Genomic DNA, 17,057 nt, shown 5'->3' with positions numbered 1-17,057 from the left:
AAGGACATTGGTCAGCTATTGTTAAATTCGGTATTTAAATAATTGATTGCTTGATTGCAACTGCAACATATAAATATATATAAAAAAGGTCCACAAGAGCCATAAAATGGTGTAGATACGAAGATGAAGTACAGTACATTTATTAGTAAGATAAAGCTCAATAAGAATGACAATCAGAAAAAATATGACTATAAAAATACTTTTTATTAAATTAATTTAAGAGAAACACAACACAATTAACTTGGATTGATCAGACAATGGCTCTTGTAGCAGTTGGCTAACGTCTTGAATTCATCCCCCAAACCTTGCTCCTGCTATTGTCCATTTTTCTTTTTTTCTCCTTCTTCCCTCACCTTAACTTTCTTCTCCATCTTTTATTCTTCTTCCCTCCTCTTCCTCTTTCCCACCACCTTTTACTCCACCCCATTCTAATTTTCAAGGAAGAAGAAGTTAGAGGAACGGTGCTGAGAGAGGAGGTTGAGAAGCTCCATGAGGAGAGAAACATGTTACTAGAGACAATTGAAGACTTGAAGCAGACTGTGGAACAGACAGTGACTAGTCCTGAACTGGATTCAAAGGTGATTAACAACTAAGCAATGTTATAGTGATGTGCTTACTATAGTGTATATTTGTGCTGATTTTAAAACAAATGTATTGACTAGAAAAGAAGACGTGGTCTAAATGATGTTGGACTTTTAGCTTTAAAAATATAACATTAAAACTCATTAACATTAAAACTGTATAGTACAGCACCGACACTATGTATTGTGTAGATTAGAAATGGGTCATCACCCAATCAAACTAAAATGTGTTTTTCTAATGAGTTCAAAAGCCTCAGGCCTACATATAGCTAGAGATTTTACATGGTGGCTATTTTTAACTATTTATTTCCCCCCCCCCTATATAATCAAAAATGCTGAAAGTGTTAAAATCTAAACACTGTGTTTCCTAAGTTACTATAAACCTACTACTATACTACTATATACTGACAACAGACATCTGGGTACTAAACTTTTTCACTCTGGCATTCTTAAGCTTTAGACATGTCACAACTCGTTTTGTTTTTCAGTAGAAAGCTAGTGGTCTTTAACATTGCTTTTGTGCCCTGTGTGTCTTTGTATGTGAATGTGTGTATTCTGTATGTGTTGACAGGTTGAGTGTGGCTTTACAGCATCTGCAGCTCTGGTTTCTGCACTGCAAGCCAAGATTACTGCTCTTAATTTGGAGAACCAGCAACTCGTAAGCAAACTTAAGGTATGTAACCCATTTATTCACAATTTAGTTTACCCATGAAGAAATGAATGGGCATACTATAATATATTGTATATAAGCTTAATTGCTATATAGTCTTTATGTGAGAAGACAAGAGCAAAGTACACAAAAACAGTATTTTCAAAATTCACATTCATACCCACAGGGAATGTAGAATTGCCAATTAACCTATCCTGCATGCTTGTGGACTGTGGGAGGAAGCCACAGTAGCTGGAGGAAACCCATGCTGCGAGAATATGCAAACTCCACACAGAAATGCCCCAGTTGGCTGGCTGGTTCAAAGCTTGATCCCTCTTGCCAACCACTTAGCCAAAGTTAAAAGAGTTTACTGCAACATTTGTTTGTGATATTGCACTTTCCCAGCAGCTCAGCAGGGAAATACAGCCCAGGGAAAATGACTAAATATACTGCAATTTACACTGCAAAATCAAGTGCAGTTTAACTTCAGAGAATATTTTTTACACAGAATGAGGACTGTGGATTTTGCCCCACTTAATTTGAAATTACCTTAAAATGGAGTATGTCCTTTTAAAAAATTGGAGTTTATTTTTAGAAAGCTCCATACAATGTTATAATTCAAATTTGCAACATGAGACTCTACAATAAACTTTAATAAATCTTAATGCTTATCTTTTGTTTTTCAGTGTAATAACAAACTACAAAATTGTACTATGTTACATGCTTTATCAGTGAGATTTTTTATTTCCATCTTACTCTTAACCTTACAGAAACAACCGTCCGTCCAAGGAAACGAGGACCTGAAGGACACTAGTCGTCCAAACAGCATGGCCTCCAACTCCTCCTTCCACTCCACCCAGGATGAGTTGGAATCACTGCCACCAGTCCTCTCTGCCATCCAAGTAGAAGGGGAAGATGGTTCAGGAGGTATTTCTGAAAAACAGAATGAAGCAGAAAAAGAGGGAGGGAGCAAAGAGGAGGTCAGACTCCTCAGACAGGCTCTAGAGAGTGTTCAGATGAAGCTGCTTGAAACCAGGAAGGAAAACCGCTCTCTTCAGGCTCAGCTGAAACCTGAGAGAAGCAGAGAGAGAGAAGAGGATGACGGCATGAAGGAGAAAGGAAGAGAGGAAGAGCTGATGGAGAGTCTAGGAGAATTGCAGGCAAAGCTGACAGACACCCAGGAGAGATACCACCAAGCTCTGGAGGAAGTGGAGGAGCTGAGAGCTAAGATGAGAAGAGAAGAAGGTGAGCGGATTGAGAAAGAAGAGGCCCAGAGATGTCCATCATCTGCACTTGAACATGAAGTAAAACAGCTAACGGCTCAGCTCATTCAATCAGAATCTGAGCAAGAGAAAGCAGCTCAACGAATTGAACAGCTGGGGGAAGCTCTAAGAAGGTCAGAGGAGGACAGACAGAGCGCAAAGGAGAAAGAACAGAGGGCTATTCAGATTGAGGAGCTGTACAAGGAGGCACAGGAAGAGATTAGGATACTTCAGGTTAATATGGCTTTTTTTCCTATGAATTTCTCTTACTGAAGGTATAGCAAAGCACAGATGAAATATTTTTTTTTTCCATTCATTAAACATTGTCTAATCAGTCTTTCTTTCTTTTTACTCTAGTCACATTTTTCAATGACATCTTTCCTTTTATTGATTCATATTTCAATTTATTTCTTCTTGTTCAGGAGGCCCTGAGGGGCACAGTGTGTGTTGAAGCTGCAGCCAAAGACTTCGAAGAAATGAAGGCTGATTTGAATGAGGTAATTGCTGGGCTACAGTGCCGCTTGCTCGAACTCTCACACTCCTACAGTGAAACCAAGAGTCAGCTGAGTGCCTCCCAGAAGCAGCTTGCTGAGAGCAGTGCAACATCGCCTCCCATATCAGAACAACAGCAGCAAGTCCAGGTGCTAAATAGCAGGGTGGAGGAGCTGCAGGTGTTGCTAACTGACATGGAGAAGAAGTACTCAGCTGCTCAGGAGGAGATTTCAGTACTGAAGCAGGAGGCAGACGCTCAAGCACAGAGTTCTGTGGCTCTCGCTGACCACACACAGGTGATGTCATCTCTGGGAAATGCCATCAAAGAGTTGGAAAGTCAGTCAGAAGCTCTGAAAGAGCAGCTACACCAGAAGACATTGCAGGTAGAGGCTCTTCAAAACAGGTGAGAAGGTTAAACAACAAAACCATGAATTATTAGGTTTACTGTGTTGTTGAAGTATCTTTTTCTGCTGGAGCTACAACTAGAGCAGACAGGTGGATGATGGGGTGGAGGTTAGATTTCTAATAGATATGTGTATATCATCCCACCACCTACAGGAACAGGAATTGGGGATGATGCTATTCTCACTCCCTGGCATTGTAGCCTGGCTCTAGGTATAAGGAATATTACCCATCTGGTAGTCCCTTAAAGAAAGCTTTTGCAGGGCATTGTGGGAGAATGGGGTACCGTGGCAATTGGTCGTCTGGTCCTTATATAAGCGGAGTTGATAGGTGACGGGTAAAAGGTCTTATACATATTTGGTGCTTGTCTAAACTCAAATTCATATTATACTATATTTTCTAATCACCCATTTATACACACAATAACACACCAGTACAGAACTTGTAATGCAAGGCATTGTCCTGGCCATTGGCCAGTCGCACAGATGTGTTCACATGCTTATACATTGATGGAAAGGCCATCAGGAGCAATTTGGGCTTCAGTGTCTTGCCCAAGGACACTTTGATTGAGGTATGTGCTGTGAAGGCTTCTACCTCGCAGCTGTTAACCATATATCTAAATCTTTAACTGGTTGTAATCCCTACAAAAAAAACTAAAAAAAAAAAACAACTCAGGGTTTCGCTCTCTGCTCCTTCCATGTATAGGCTTGGAACAGTTGGTCAACTGGCCAATTCATGGTACAGCCATGCTTCAGTTTGTAAAATCCCTTGTATTTAAAACAGGTGGTTAGCCACTGGTTCAAAGACATGTGTGACACCAGGGTCAGAATCAGAACAAAGGAGATGGAAGCCTTTGCAGAATACATCAGTGTGGCAGACAGCAACATCAAATTTGCACAGGAGGATGTCAGAAAGTCTGTCTTTCCTGGATTGAAGATAATATCAGTCAGAATATCGAAGTACATCTCTGCACACAGACCAGTGTTTAACATCACCACCCACTGGAGCACAAACTGGAAATTATCAGGACCATAAACCACCACATTCAGAATTGCTTACAAAGGAACAGGGGAAGGAAAAGGAGCACAAACGAAGGAGATAACGTGTGGTTATCAGTGTATATATCATTGGCAGTTTTCTACATAGGCTCAACTAACAGTCTAATACAACAGGGCTGCCAAAATCCTCATTTCATAAAGATGTTAATATTTTAAAATTGATTCAATTGTTTAAGTTAGAGGTTGTAATTAATATCATTGTAAGGTTGACATATTGTCACTACATTCCATTGTTTCCTTGCCTGCTTGAAAAATGTACTTCATTAAGCTTTTGTGTCAACTTGTGGTTTTTGTGCCTATTTTACTAAAAAGTCTGACAGCAGAGAAAGATGTCATCCCAGATGATTCAGTCTCCCACCTGGAGTATGAGACCATGCGAGAGCAACTGGAGGGAGAAGTGAACCGCTTGACACAGCTCCTTCAGGGGGCCCTCAGGAAACAGGATGAGATGGCACTGGAGGCAGCTGATGCGTGGCAGAAGGTGAGGGGAGAGAGGAACGTGGGCATGAAAACAAAAACTGTTCAGTAACAAGGAGTTATAATTTGTATGTTGTTAAACAGATCCAAGATCATATGAGTTATGCTGGATGTTGTACAGGCGAAAGTTATGTGGCTATTTTGATTCTTCAACCTGTAAGAGAGTTGTTGATTCATCTGAGATTAGTGATTTTCTCTTTTGGTTATGAAGTAAAAATGAAAACGTAAATAAATGGAAACATGATTCACATAACAAATTTTCACATGTGCCCAGAAATGAAACCACATATAGAAAAGCTATAGATGGGCAAATGATATGGAACCATATGGGCATTTACTGTATATATGGAAACAGATTGAATCATACAGTATATCCATAATACCATCTGGTGTCTTATGATACTCTGATGTCCATGGGTCACTGATATAAGAACAGCCCATCCATATGGACTTCCCGTTCTTCCTGGTTACTTTCAGCAGGTTTTCTTGTTTACACTGAATAAACATGAGAAAAAAAATCCCACTCTGTGTATGCTTGAGATTATAGACATGTTGCCATGACAACAAGGCCTACAAGCCTTTCGAGGAAACAAAATCATGTCAAATTGTCAACAGAATTATGTAATATGTAGAATAAGATTATTCCACATATGAAGAACACCCACAGGGGGATAATATTAATACCCTAATGTATTCTGAAGCCATTCATTCATTAAAACTCACCATAACTCTCTTCTATCCGCCTGTTAGGCACGGGAAAATCGTGCAGAGCGGGAAGCTCTGCAGGAGCTGGTAATGTCAAGGGAGAAGGAAAACCAAATGCTGACCTCCAGGCTGGCTGAGTCTCAGGATGCTGTGTGTCAGCTCAAACAGCTGGTGGAGGATCACGTTGCTTCAGAAAGAGAAAAGAACAAGAGGGTCAGTAATAATCTGGTATCCACAACAGTAGTACTGTCACTGTTGCAGTGCTTCTCACTCTCATAGTATCCATCTGACAGTGCACATACTGTACATGATAAACAATATAGGCATCTGTTAAGATTCGAGAGCGCCATATTTTGTCTGGTCATGACTCTTGAAAAATTAAATGTAACCAGATGTTTGATGTTTTCTTTCTCAGATAGATGACCTGTCACGGGAGGTGGGGAAGCTAAAGGATGCCTTAAACAGCCTATCACAACTCTCCTACAGCTCCGGTTCACCCTCCAAGAGACAGCAACAGAACCAACAGCTGGAGACATTGCAGCAACAAATCAAACAACTACAGTACCAGCTAGCTGTGAGAGCTGTCCACTTCATAGAATACACAATAATTGTCATTTTGCAATATTAGAGTGTACTTTGTAGACTTAAATATACTTTTGTGATTCCTGAATACTACATTTATTCATTTAGTAGGTGATTAAATCTGTATTTACCTGTATTTTTTTTTTGTAGGAGTCTAAGAAGCAGCATAATGAGGTAGTGTCAGTATACAGGATGCATCTCCTCTATGCTGTCCAGGTAAATTAATTTAGTACTATGCCTAAATCTTGTATGTTGTTAAAGGAATGGTTCCACCAAGAGATGAAAAAATAAAAATTTTGGTATCTATGCAAATAGTTTTGAAATGTCTATCTCTGAAAAATCTATCCTAATGCAACTATAATGAACTGAATTGTATTTGGGACACTAACATGATTTTTAACATATTCTACAGCATATAGAATTGTTTATTTTGGTAGAAAGTATTTCCAATGAAACCTGTTTGCAGTAAGGTCTGTTATTTGGGGGATCACATAATGATTTGGGTTTTACTTACTGTCATGAGAAATCAGTGGATTTGTTTATTTTAGCTAACTGAACCTGTGCTATGTGTCTTAAGGGTCAAATGGATGAGGATGTCCAGAAAGCCTTGAAGCAGATCCTAATGATGTGCAAGATGCCAAGCCAAACCAAGGAGGCCTGCTGAGACTCTCTGGGCCTGGTTTCCCAAAATACATTTCACTTTGTGAAAAAAAGTGAGGTGAACCGCTGCTATCAGCTGCTGTCACCACATGCCCTCATGTGCCCACGTTGCTTGTGCTGATTATAAGCAAAGCCAGCACATGGTGCCTCTGGATAAACCTTGACTATTTGTAACTGAGCAATAGGTTTACAATCATATGTTCACTACCTTTGCTAATGTCGTTTTGAAACTTTTAAATCTTAAGGTCGGCAGTCTTAAGATGGTCAGCGCTTTTGGGCCCAGCATGCAGATACTGTACATCAGCCAACTGACCAATCAAATGAATGGCAGGGCCAGGTGGCTATCATCTGTGTACCAGCCAAAATTACATTGCATGTTAACACTACAACAAATGTGCAGTAACTTTAAATCCAATACAGTTTTGCACAAGTGTGATAATGTAAACATGTGTGTACCCAGTCCAATGAAAACAATGACACTGATTTGTGTCAGTTGTAACATGCTTAGAGAAAGAAATGACTCAGTTGGTGCTGCTGTTAATAGTATCTATCTTATGATAGTGTTAGTTTTATTTTACTTGTCAACATGTTTCATGGTTGTCCACATTTTCCTGCCATCTAAATTATTTGTGCCCTGATAACGTGACTTTTCTCAATGCCATCCCAAAAAAAAAAAAAAAAAAAAAAAGTTTTTTGTCTGCACTTCTATGAAGAAAAAGCATGATACTAGTTGTATTGCTATTTTCCTGTTAGCACAAATATGTTACGGAATTGTATTAAGTCATGTTTTTCTAGTTACTGTATTTTAATGAAAAAGTTTGATAACTGTATTTTTGATGGCCTTGTTTTGTGTCTTTGTGTTTTGTCTCCTCTATTGTAACACTATAACACTATTTGGTCTAGACACCTGAATTACACATTGTTAAATGTGATTAAACAACCGAACGTTTAAGTTGTAACAAATGCCCAAAAATATGGGCTTAATATTTTTCTTTTATTTTGGTCTAAAGTCTTTTCTTTCTTGAGCAGTGTGGCCAATGTGATGACTGAAAGCAAAATATTCAGTTTTGCTTAAATTGCTTGTTCTGTCTCGTGTTCTGTGCCTGCACTTATGAATCAGTATTTTTCCAGCTCTGCAGAGCTTTGACAATTACACTCAATGTCAACAATTTTCAATTACTGCAGACTAACTTCACCTTGTAACATTGTATTTGTTTGCAGCCTCTTTTGATGTCACTTTGTAGGTAGAGATACATTATACAATGTCTGAGAACGCATTTCAAACGCATGTGTTTAAATGTGTCTTCTAGAGGCTCCTGAACTGTTTTTACATCACAATTCTTTGCCTTAGTACCGTACTTAGAGCCACATGCCCTTTAGATATTAATCTAAGGGGCAACACAATTTAACTGGAGTCAGATTAAATGTGTTTGGATCTGACTCTCCTACCTTGGTTTCTCACTCAGGATTTTTTTTTTTTTTTGCCTGATTTATACCTGACATTTGGTAGACCCTGAGTAGAGCCTTTGCCTGTCATTTCATGTCAAGTTGTAGGGTATCAAACATCTCTTTCTCTTTGTCTAGGTCTTGACTGAAATGTTTTGTACCATGAAAGGGAAATTTAAGAAACTACTTTCCTGTTGGTTGTTTCAATTTCAACAGTTTTGTAGTGACATAAAAAAATTAATCGTTTGCCAAATGCATATTTGCCTACATAAATCGATTTTCAAGTTATTGCATCGTGTATTTATGTTGTTTTCCATCACATCTCAAGACATGTCTCAGATAAACTGATTGTTAAAAAAAACAAAAAAAACAAAACTCAGCAACCATCTCACTTACATGCCAAAGTAATTGGATTGACACTTTCAAAATACTTTCCACTTCTACCAAATCCCACAGCTAACAAAGTCTGTTTTCCACCTAAATATATTTTATTTACCAAGTTGAAAGATCAGAAAAAGAATACCACGTCTAAACCTTGCAACTAATCATCCTGGTTTCTAGATAAACAAGGTGTAACCCGTGGGATGTCAGATGGGAATAGGTATAGGACCAAACCTTTTGTTTCATTAAACTTTTCCCAGTAAAGCCAGAAAAGGCTCATCACGTTTTCTTAAAAGACTGAAAGGCAATAAATAACCACTAGATGGCAGCCTCTGCCAAATTTAGATCTCTGCAATAAGACAGAGATCTAAATTTGGATGGATGGTGGATGACAAATTAGAGGAAAAAAAAGCCCAAATAACCTACAGGAGAAATGTTTTGAGCAATATTAAACTTATCAGAGCCATTTGCTGCTGCCCTCACAAAAACTCAACTACACTAGTGACAAATGTTGGATGGTTACATTAGCCAGACTCAATACTGCCATCATTAAAAAAAAAAACAAAAAAACAAACCTGAAGTATATTTATAGGGAAAATGGTCTTTCATTCACCATTTGTCAGTCAGTAGGGTTACAGCCACATAAATGATTTACTCCAAGTACTGAAGCTGTTTGAAACACATCTAAAGAATTTGAAATACAGTGCAAATAATAAAATCAGATGCATAGCTCGTTCTCCTGTGAGGTTAGGCACACCATCGTCCATGTCAGCACTCTGTCCTCCCTCAATGTCCACTCAGCCCTGGCCTTCAGATGTCCTGCCAGCCCAACTCTGAGCAATTTTTCTGTCATTCTGTTTCCTCTAACCGATGGCACAACCACTGTGTTTCCTGGCCTGACCCTGTGTTCTGCCCACTGGGCAAACACACACATATGTATATGCACGCAAGAAAGCACACGCACGCAGACACACACACACACACACACACACACCTCTGCCTTAACACGACAGCTTCCTGTCAATCTTGCTTTCCCACACAGTCTGCCCTCAGGCTTCATGGGTTTAGTGGAGAGAGATCTAGTGCTGTGATCCTAATCCAGCTAGGCCCCATGTTTGTGAAGCATACCGGGCTGCAGTAAAGTCTCAAAGTCTGGAATCTGTGAGTGGCAGGACGAGCTGTACTTCTCTAAGCCAAAAGTTTCAATTTGAAGTTATATGACAAGAATATTCAAACATGGGACTTTACTTTTTTTAGTGTTCCAAGGACTCTGGCTAATTACTGTAATTATACTTCAGTTGATAAAGTGACTAAATCTAGTGCATAATCTAGTATATTATTTCTCAGGTTTGGACATCTAATAACCTGGACTAAAATTTTAAATGGATCCTTTGTATGAGTGACCCATCACTGACACAGTAAAGGTTATAGACCAAGTGTGGCACATAAAAGGCCAAAGGACAGCAAATGATGCCTGAACCCTAAGGAAACCACAAAAACATGCATATCAAAGATTTTCTCTCTGAAAAGGACAAAAATATTATATTTTATATATTATATTTATATTTATATATATATATATATACACACACACACACACACACACACACACAGAGAGAGAGAGGGAGCTGTCAGAGGATATTGGGTTATTCTGTCTATAGTAAAAGAGGTCAGAGGTTGATGCGAGGGAGTCGTAACAGCAGGTCACAGCTCAGAAGAGGAAGACTGTGGCAAAAGGAGCCTGTTTGTGGAGGAAATGAGAGGCGATTGTGGCCAAAAGGGGGGGAAAAAAAAAAAAAAGAAAATGAGAAGGAAGTGAAGCATATCAGGAGATGGGGACACTTATTGACTGGAAGGATGACTGATCTGCCATTAAAGAGACTCTTCAGAATTAGTATACAAATCAGTATTAGATGCCAAAAGTATGAGGGGAACAGGCTGAAGATGGGAAGAAGACGAGGGAGAGGAAGCTGCTGATGACGAGGTCAGTCTTCTAGTCTGGGTTTCTACTGATGTCGGCAATAAATCAGTTTCATCTGCCAACTCTCTGCTTTTAGAACGTTTTTAACCATTTTTGCTGATGGCTTAGCTAGCCGACTGTTTATGTTGTCATTTCCTACTAATCAAGGTTTGTGTGCTTAGTAAATATTGTTAAATGGCTTTTCACTAATGTGCGTCATGGAACAAGGCTGCGTTATCTGCTGCTGGTACTTCTAACTGCCGGTAATGTTTACATCTTGGTGTCACTTCTGTTTTATTGAAAGATTTTTGAATAGTTCATCTAGTAATAAAGCCACATCTTGACTGGGAATCTTCTGCCTAGCTACAGCTCATTTACCAGAGCTGTTTTTTTGTTTTTTTTTTTAAACATTGTTGTGTCTGTTACAAAATGTGAGTGAGAGCTGACTTGAATCCAACTGCCCCTACACAAAGCTGAGAGGTTCTCCTGAAACTCTGCCCTGCTTCCCCCCTGATTCTCCAGCTGAGCCGGACCAATAGTGCTACCAATTGCTATGACTTCTATCACCTAGTACTAACTTTGGCATGCTTGAATAAGTGCACTGTTTTCATCATCAAACAACTTCCTCATAAGGAACCAACTATCATCTATTCATGACAAATGTCATAGCACCACCAAGAAAACATGTCTGCTGTTGTCTATGAGCCAGGCTTTATTGCTTAACATCCTTGCCCAACCTGAATGCTGCTGTGGTTGAATTAGGGCAAAGCAAATATGAGATGTAATGTGTCCACATACTTTGGCCATGTAACATAGCTTGGGGTGCAAACGGCCACATTGTCAAGGGAGTATCTCTCACTGATTTGCAGTTCTCTCCTTGGCATAAACTGAGACCACAGGGTGTTTACATATGTATTTTGATGCGAGGCCTGATATTAATGAACACTGTGGAGGACTGAAATAAAACATCTTTGACATATTTCCAAATTCAGTTTTTCTTCATCTTTTCTGATCCCTATATTTGAGCAACCGTCACATCAGCTCCGTGTTTTCGCCTCGCCCTCCTTCAACCATCTCTGCTCCCTCCTTTTTTCATCTCGCCTCATCTCTATGGTTTGTCAACATTGTTAGCATGCTTACGTTCTATCCAACACAACCATATTTTATTGTCAAGTAATTAACTGATGTGTGCAACATGTTGTTTCTGTGTTCTCCCATCTTGCCTCAGCCAAACATGCTCAGTTTGTCTAATGCAGGCCGGCCTTGAAACCAGACCCTGGAGGAGACGAATGGAGGGGCGTAAGAGACGCATGCAGCTTAATTGCTGCAAGATGTAACCTCGCCTGCAGCCTACCGTGGCACACAAACACACTTACACACATTCATGCACATGATTGCATATGCATATACACATTAAAAAAACATGCAAACACAGAAACGTACAGTTTCTGCAGAAAAGAAAACAAACTCAGTGTGTTACTAAATTACAACACGACTCTGCATCACGGCACTGGCCCAAACATCACAGACACATTTTTTGTTGTTTGCTGGTGAAAAACAAGGTTTTAATTCTACTACAAGGCTGTCCTTTGAAGGAGAACATTCAAAAGTTCTCTCTGAAGCAAACCAAATGGAATCAAACCAAATCGAAATGGTTCAAAATCTTCGGGATGTGTTTCCTTGAGGCATCCTGAAATAGTCTTTGAACCAAGTTGTAATGGATAAAAGATGATATTAATGCAAAGATGCTTTTGAGTAATCTACATTTGGCTCTTGGTAGAAGCCCATGCAGCATCACTAACAGAACTGATGAGAAGAATCAGAGAGGGGAAAGGCAAGAGTGGGGCTCCGGCCCGATTTGATCATAGATATGAGGAACATTCCTCTAGCTCTCAGAGGGAACTCCTCTGAATTACACCATTACGATATAATATTTCTAGGTTGGTTGAACCTATATATTATATGTGAACATTTAACAGTGTCCTTTTAGTCTGAAATAATAAAGAATCTGTGACCAGCGCACAGGTCCATGAAGAATCAATTGGAAAAGTTGGAAAAAGTGACTGTAACAGTATGCTGGAACATTTCCTTCTGGGGAAACAACATTTTATGACTAAAATCTAACATCACAAAAGATCCCATAAAATTTCACAAATTTCTGTCCCACCTTGATTGTTGCTCTGGGCGGTGAACTAGGATGACATCACAGATTATAGCCTGGGCTCTCTGGTTTCTCGCTTAAGGGAAAAAACCCCAAAAAACTAAAGATCTGACAGTACTACGGTCCTACGCTATGATGATAGCAGATGGGATTTATTTATTTATTTATTTATTTATTTGGTATTCCCCTGCACCATCTCTGGGCACACTAATACGTTCCCTGACATCAGCCCGGGTCACTGAGATACAGTTACACCGAGACCACAACACAGCAGACCACAAAAAGGTTCAGCACTGAAACACTGCAAGTGGTGTATCGTCAATGGCTGTAAAAGCTGTGGTTATGGTAATATAACTTCAAAAAGGTACATTAGTAATGTGTCTGCTTGTGTTGATTCAGGAAAGATAGGAACTAAGAAATAACTATAATAAACTGAACCTACAATACATTATCGAAACATAATATAAGAAAGCCAGCACTTTAATGATCCAGTCCACTGCATGTACAGATTTCCAATATTTGAATGTAATACTTGGAATCTATAATGTAGTATAATTTGCTGCATTTCAGTTCAGAGGTGCCATTTTCCTCTATATGAGATGGGGGAAAGTTGGATGAGATCTGAGAGAGTTTTGGCTACAGATCCAAACCCTGGAGATGTTTATTTCTGCATCTGATTTAGCACAGAATGATTGCAGCAATAGTGTCTGGAGGTGGGGTAACAGCAGTGGGCAGAACAACGTCTTTAATCAGGCTATTTTCTTGTTTGTGTTTTACATCATGGAATGTTACAAATATGTTAACAGTGATGTCAACTTTCTCATGTCCCAGGGCTCCTATACTTTACTTTGTAAACCAATGACCAATGACAAAACATAATCACATGACCACTAGTATAGAGTGGAAATGATGTGCATGTAAACATGTGGCAGGGAGCCATGAGGAGCATGGAAGGGTAAAAAGATTTACAGAATGTGCTATAAATGTTAAATCATGTGAAAGAGGTCAGAAAAACAACTTTGAATATTTACTGCAGAGTGCGAGCTGGGGAATCGCTTCTTGCAGCTCTCTCTTTTCCATTAGCCCTTTCTAATTCCAAACAATATTTTCATATATCATTGCAGTGTGTACCTGTGCAATGAAATGGTGGAAACCCTGTGATTTAATAACCCTGCAGTTCCCACCCTAGGCCAGACTGTGCAGTTTCAGTCCCTCTCGTTCGCTCCGGCCTCCCCACATCAGGTTCTGATGAACTTAACTGGAAACACGTGCTCCATGCTGGCTCCCCCGACAGATGGGACAATATCAGATTATTAATGACAGAGAGAGAGAGAGATGGAGGGAAGGAGGGCGGGAGGGGTGAGAGAGACGTGGGGAAGGAAAATCCTCCCTCCTCAAAGGCTTGCTGGTCTTAAATAGCTCAACACTGAGCTGCTGCTGCTGCTGCTTCTGAGGAAGTTATTATAGGAAGGCAGCACGTCTGTGTTTGCATATGGAATATCCTCTCAATCTAACTCAGTATCAGCAGGCTTAGTCCCACGTCACACCTCGTGCTGAGAGCTTCTCACTGCCCAAAAATATGTGTTTGTCTACACTTGCTTCTGAACTGTATTTTTTAAACTTGTGTTTATTTCTAAATAAGAAAAACCTAATATTACTGTTTCCACTTATGTTTCAGACAGATGATAGTCCAGCAAAGCTGCTGTGCACACACCGATGACCTTATAAAAATAGTTTTTTCTGAGTTTGACAAACTGGAACTATGACTACCAGCCAGGCCTTACTGCCCAACACCAATGCCCAAACTCACTACATGGGAATGGGATCAAAGGATTTGCCTTAGTTTAATCAGACACTCTGCAACATCCACCCAATTACAATTTCTGACTTTTTAATATCCCATTCAACACAATTTATCCCACTTTAAATCAGCCAAAGAATGAGGGAAAATCAGTAGGGACAAGAAAACCTACTATTATTTAATAAGTACATGAATTTACTGACATTACAGGTTTTGTCAGTACAGTACAGAAGACCAGCTCCAGTAATATAATTATTTAACAGGCCTTTGACCCCCAAAAGCTGCAGGAAAGAAAAAAGTGGATTAACAAATTCAAAAATAATGTATTCAGTTCAGTTAGGTTACTAAATCTGTGTGGATGAACTTCTACTGTTTTCGAACAGCCAAACTGTATAACATGAAATAAAGTACTGTTGTACTGACACCTACAGAGTTTTATCTCCTACTCCTGGACAAACAGGTGACCCAAGTACAAAGACAAACACAAGACCAAGTGGAGAAGCAATTTCATCATTATTTCATTATTTTTACTGCTAACAGGCGACATTCATCACAGTGCTCTGATCCTGGATTGTGGAGAAAACGTCCTTTTGCTACAGGCTGAGTCACAAAGGCCAAATTAACTGGTACTAATTTACTCCAGCAGCCTGAGGCTATGTGCAGGAGACTCCGAGCATGTCCAGATCACACAGGTATGGGGGCAAATGGATGAGACCACATTCAAATGGGAGAAAATGACTACGACACGGTCACAACGTGTTATAGCAGCAGATTAATGATCGTGATTTCGGGTTAGTCGCATACTTTTGCACATGTAGGTGCAAAAACCTTGACCTGAACTACACAGACACCGCACACACACAAGAGCGCATGCTGAGCGACAATTAGCTGGTCCACTGCCTAAACGCTTTTTCAGCCACAGTCGCCACTGATTCACTTTGCATCAAAGAACCGGAAGCTAAATTAACACTGACTTAAACCCCCAGAAACCACCTCTGTCTCCATCTTTCATTTGCCCTCTGTCTCTCACAAACATACAGATGTGTACAGTACCACAGCGTATACACAGGAAGAGCACTCTCAGTTTGCAGCCAAGTGACAAAGATTTTACAGGCATGTTGAAAGGACCTGCTGATCTAAGTGTGTGTGTGTGTGTGTGTGTGTGTGTGAGAGAGAGAAAGAAAGAGAAAAAGGTCAGACACTTCTATGCTCTGAGTGGCTTATTAAAAAGGTGAGAAGTGAGTGCAGTGTCTGGAGGAGGGGGTTAATTGTGCTCTTAAAAGAGAACTTCAAAGTGAGACTGGTGTCAGGGCTGAGGGGCATGGGAGTGAAAAAGGATGAAGAGGAAAAGGAGGAGGAGGAGGAGGAGGAAAAACAGATACTGTAAGTGATGGTGTATATGCAGAAGAATGGCCTGGAGAGGCCAGATAGTTTTGCTGTCCCTAGAGATTTTTATTTATTTATTTTTTTGCCAAAGAACAGAAGAAAGAACAATAAGGCAAAAATCAACAAAAAGCTGACTTGTTACAACTTCGATATGTTTAACTTTTAAAAGTACTTTTAAAAGTAAGTTCCAGCATTATTACTTTAAAATCCTATTTATTTGTGAAACTAGGAAAAATACTGTTTGCACTGACAGAACATGTTATATTTTCAGCATTTAGCCACAGTGCTGCTGTAGCTCTAGGGATGGCAAAGTTGGCCGGTCGTCCCACCACTTTGGTCCAGACTGAAATATCTGAACTAAAGCATGGATTACCAGGACACTTTGTACAAACATTCGAGATGATGAGGCACGCTGGCTTTGGAGATCATTTACCTTACCTCAAGCATTGTCATGAGGTCGGCATTTTTGTTTTTTAGTGAAATGCCCAGACAAATATTTGAGTTATATCTGACCATGAAGGTCTGTGGAGACAATCGTGGTACTGGGAGAATAAATCTGAACAACTTTGGTGTGTTATTTACTTTTCATCCAACACCATCCAATGTTACTGTGTTGACTTCAGCCCTTAGTTGTGCTTATGTGCTAGTCAACATATAGATTTATTATACCACATCCCACACTATACAAATGAAATACTGTATCCTCTGCAAAGACAGGCATTTTTTTTAGCACACTGTGTACTGTCCTGTAATTACAAAAACCCTTTTATAAGGCAAAAGATAGAGACATTGTTTTAAACCCTAACCTCTCTGACAGTAGCAGCTTGTCTCATGAGCTTTTCGTCCTAATGTTCTCTGGTTTCCTGACTGTCTGTGTTAGATGTTAGCTTAACGTAGCATAGATGATTGGACATTATCATTGTTCTAATTGGACCCTCTCACCAGCAGCTGTAAAGCAGACGGTGGAGTCGAGCTCTCACACCAAACATTCTCTGATAGCGCTGCTGTCGAGTGAAAACCTTGGATGTCCAAAGTGACACAAAGACTAAGGTGC

At 39.7% G+C, this 17,057-nt stretch overlaps 1 protein-coding gene across 2 annotated transcripts in view; it reads left to right on the top strand.

The window, feature by feature from the left end:
• Positions 1–8,602, top strand: part of rai14 (retinoic acid induced 14) — a 33,188-nt gene extending 24,586 nt beyond the window's left edge. For both annotated transcript variants that reach the window (XM_026297467.1, XM_026297466.1), the window contains 9 exons: positions 441–578; positions 1,153–1,254; positions 2,001–2,726; positions 2,915–3,387; positions 4,757–4,925; positions 5,672–5,839; positions 6,042–6,200; positions 6,359–6,424; positions 6,786–8,602. In XM_026297467.1, coding sequence (XP_026153252.1) covers positions 441–578; positions 1,153–1,254; positions 2,001–2,726; positions 2,915–3,387; positions 4,757–4,925; positions 5,672–5,839; positions 6,042–6,200; positions 6,359–6,424; positions 6,786–6,872 — 2,088 coding nt within the window. In that variant the 3' untranslated portion in view covers positions 6,873–8,602. The remainder of the gene's footprint in view (positions 1–440; positions 579–1,152; positions 1,255–2,000; positions 2,727–2,914; positions 3,388–4,756; positions 4,926–5,671; positions 5,840–6,041; positions 6,201–6,358; positions 6,425–6,785) is intronic.
• The last annotated feature ends 8,455 nt before the right edge of the window (positions 8,603–17,057 follow it).

The sequence above is a fragment of the Mastacembelus armatus genome, chromosome 12 (genome assembly GCF_900324485.2).
Source record: "Mastacembelus armatus chromosome 12, fMasArm1.2, whole genome shotgun sequence".
Classification (NCBI taxonomy): Eukaryota; Metazoa; Chordata; class Actinopteri; order Synbranchiformes; family Mastacembelidae; genus Mastacembelus; species Mastacembelus armatus.
The sequence above is the reverse complement of the archived record's forward strand: the minus strand, read 5'-3'. Positions and strand labels throughout refer to the sequence as shown.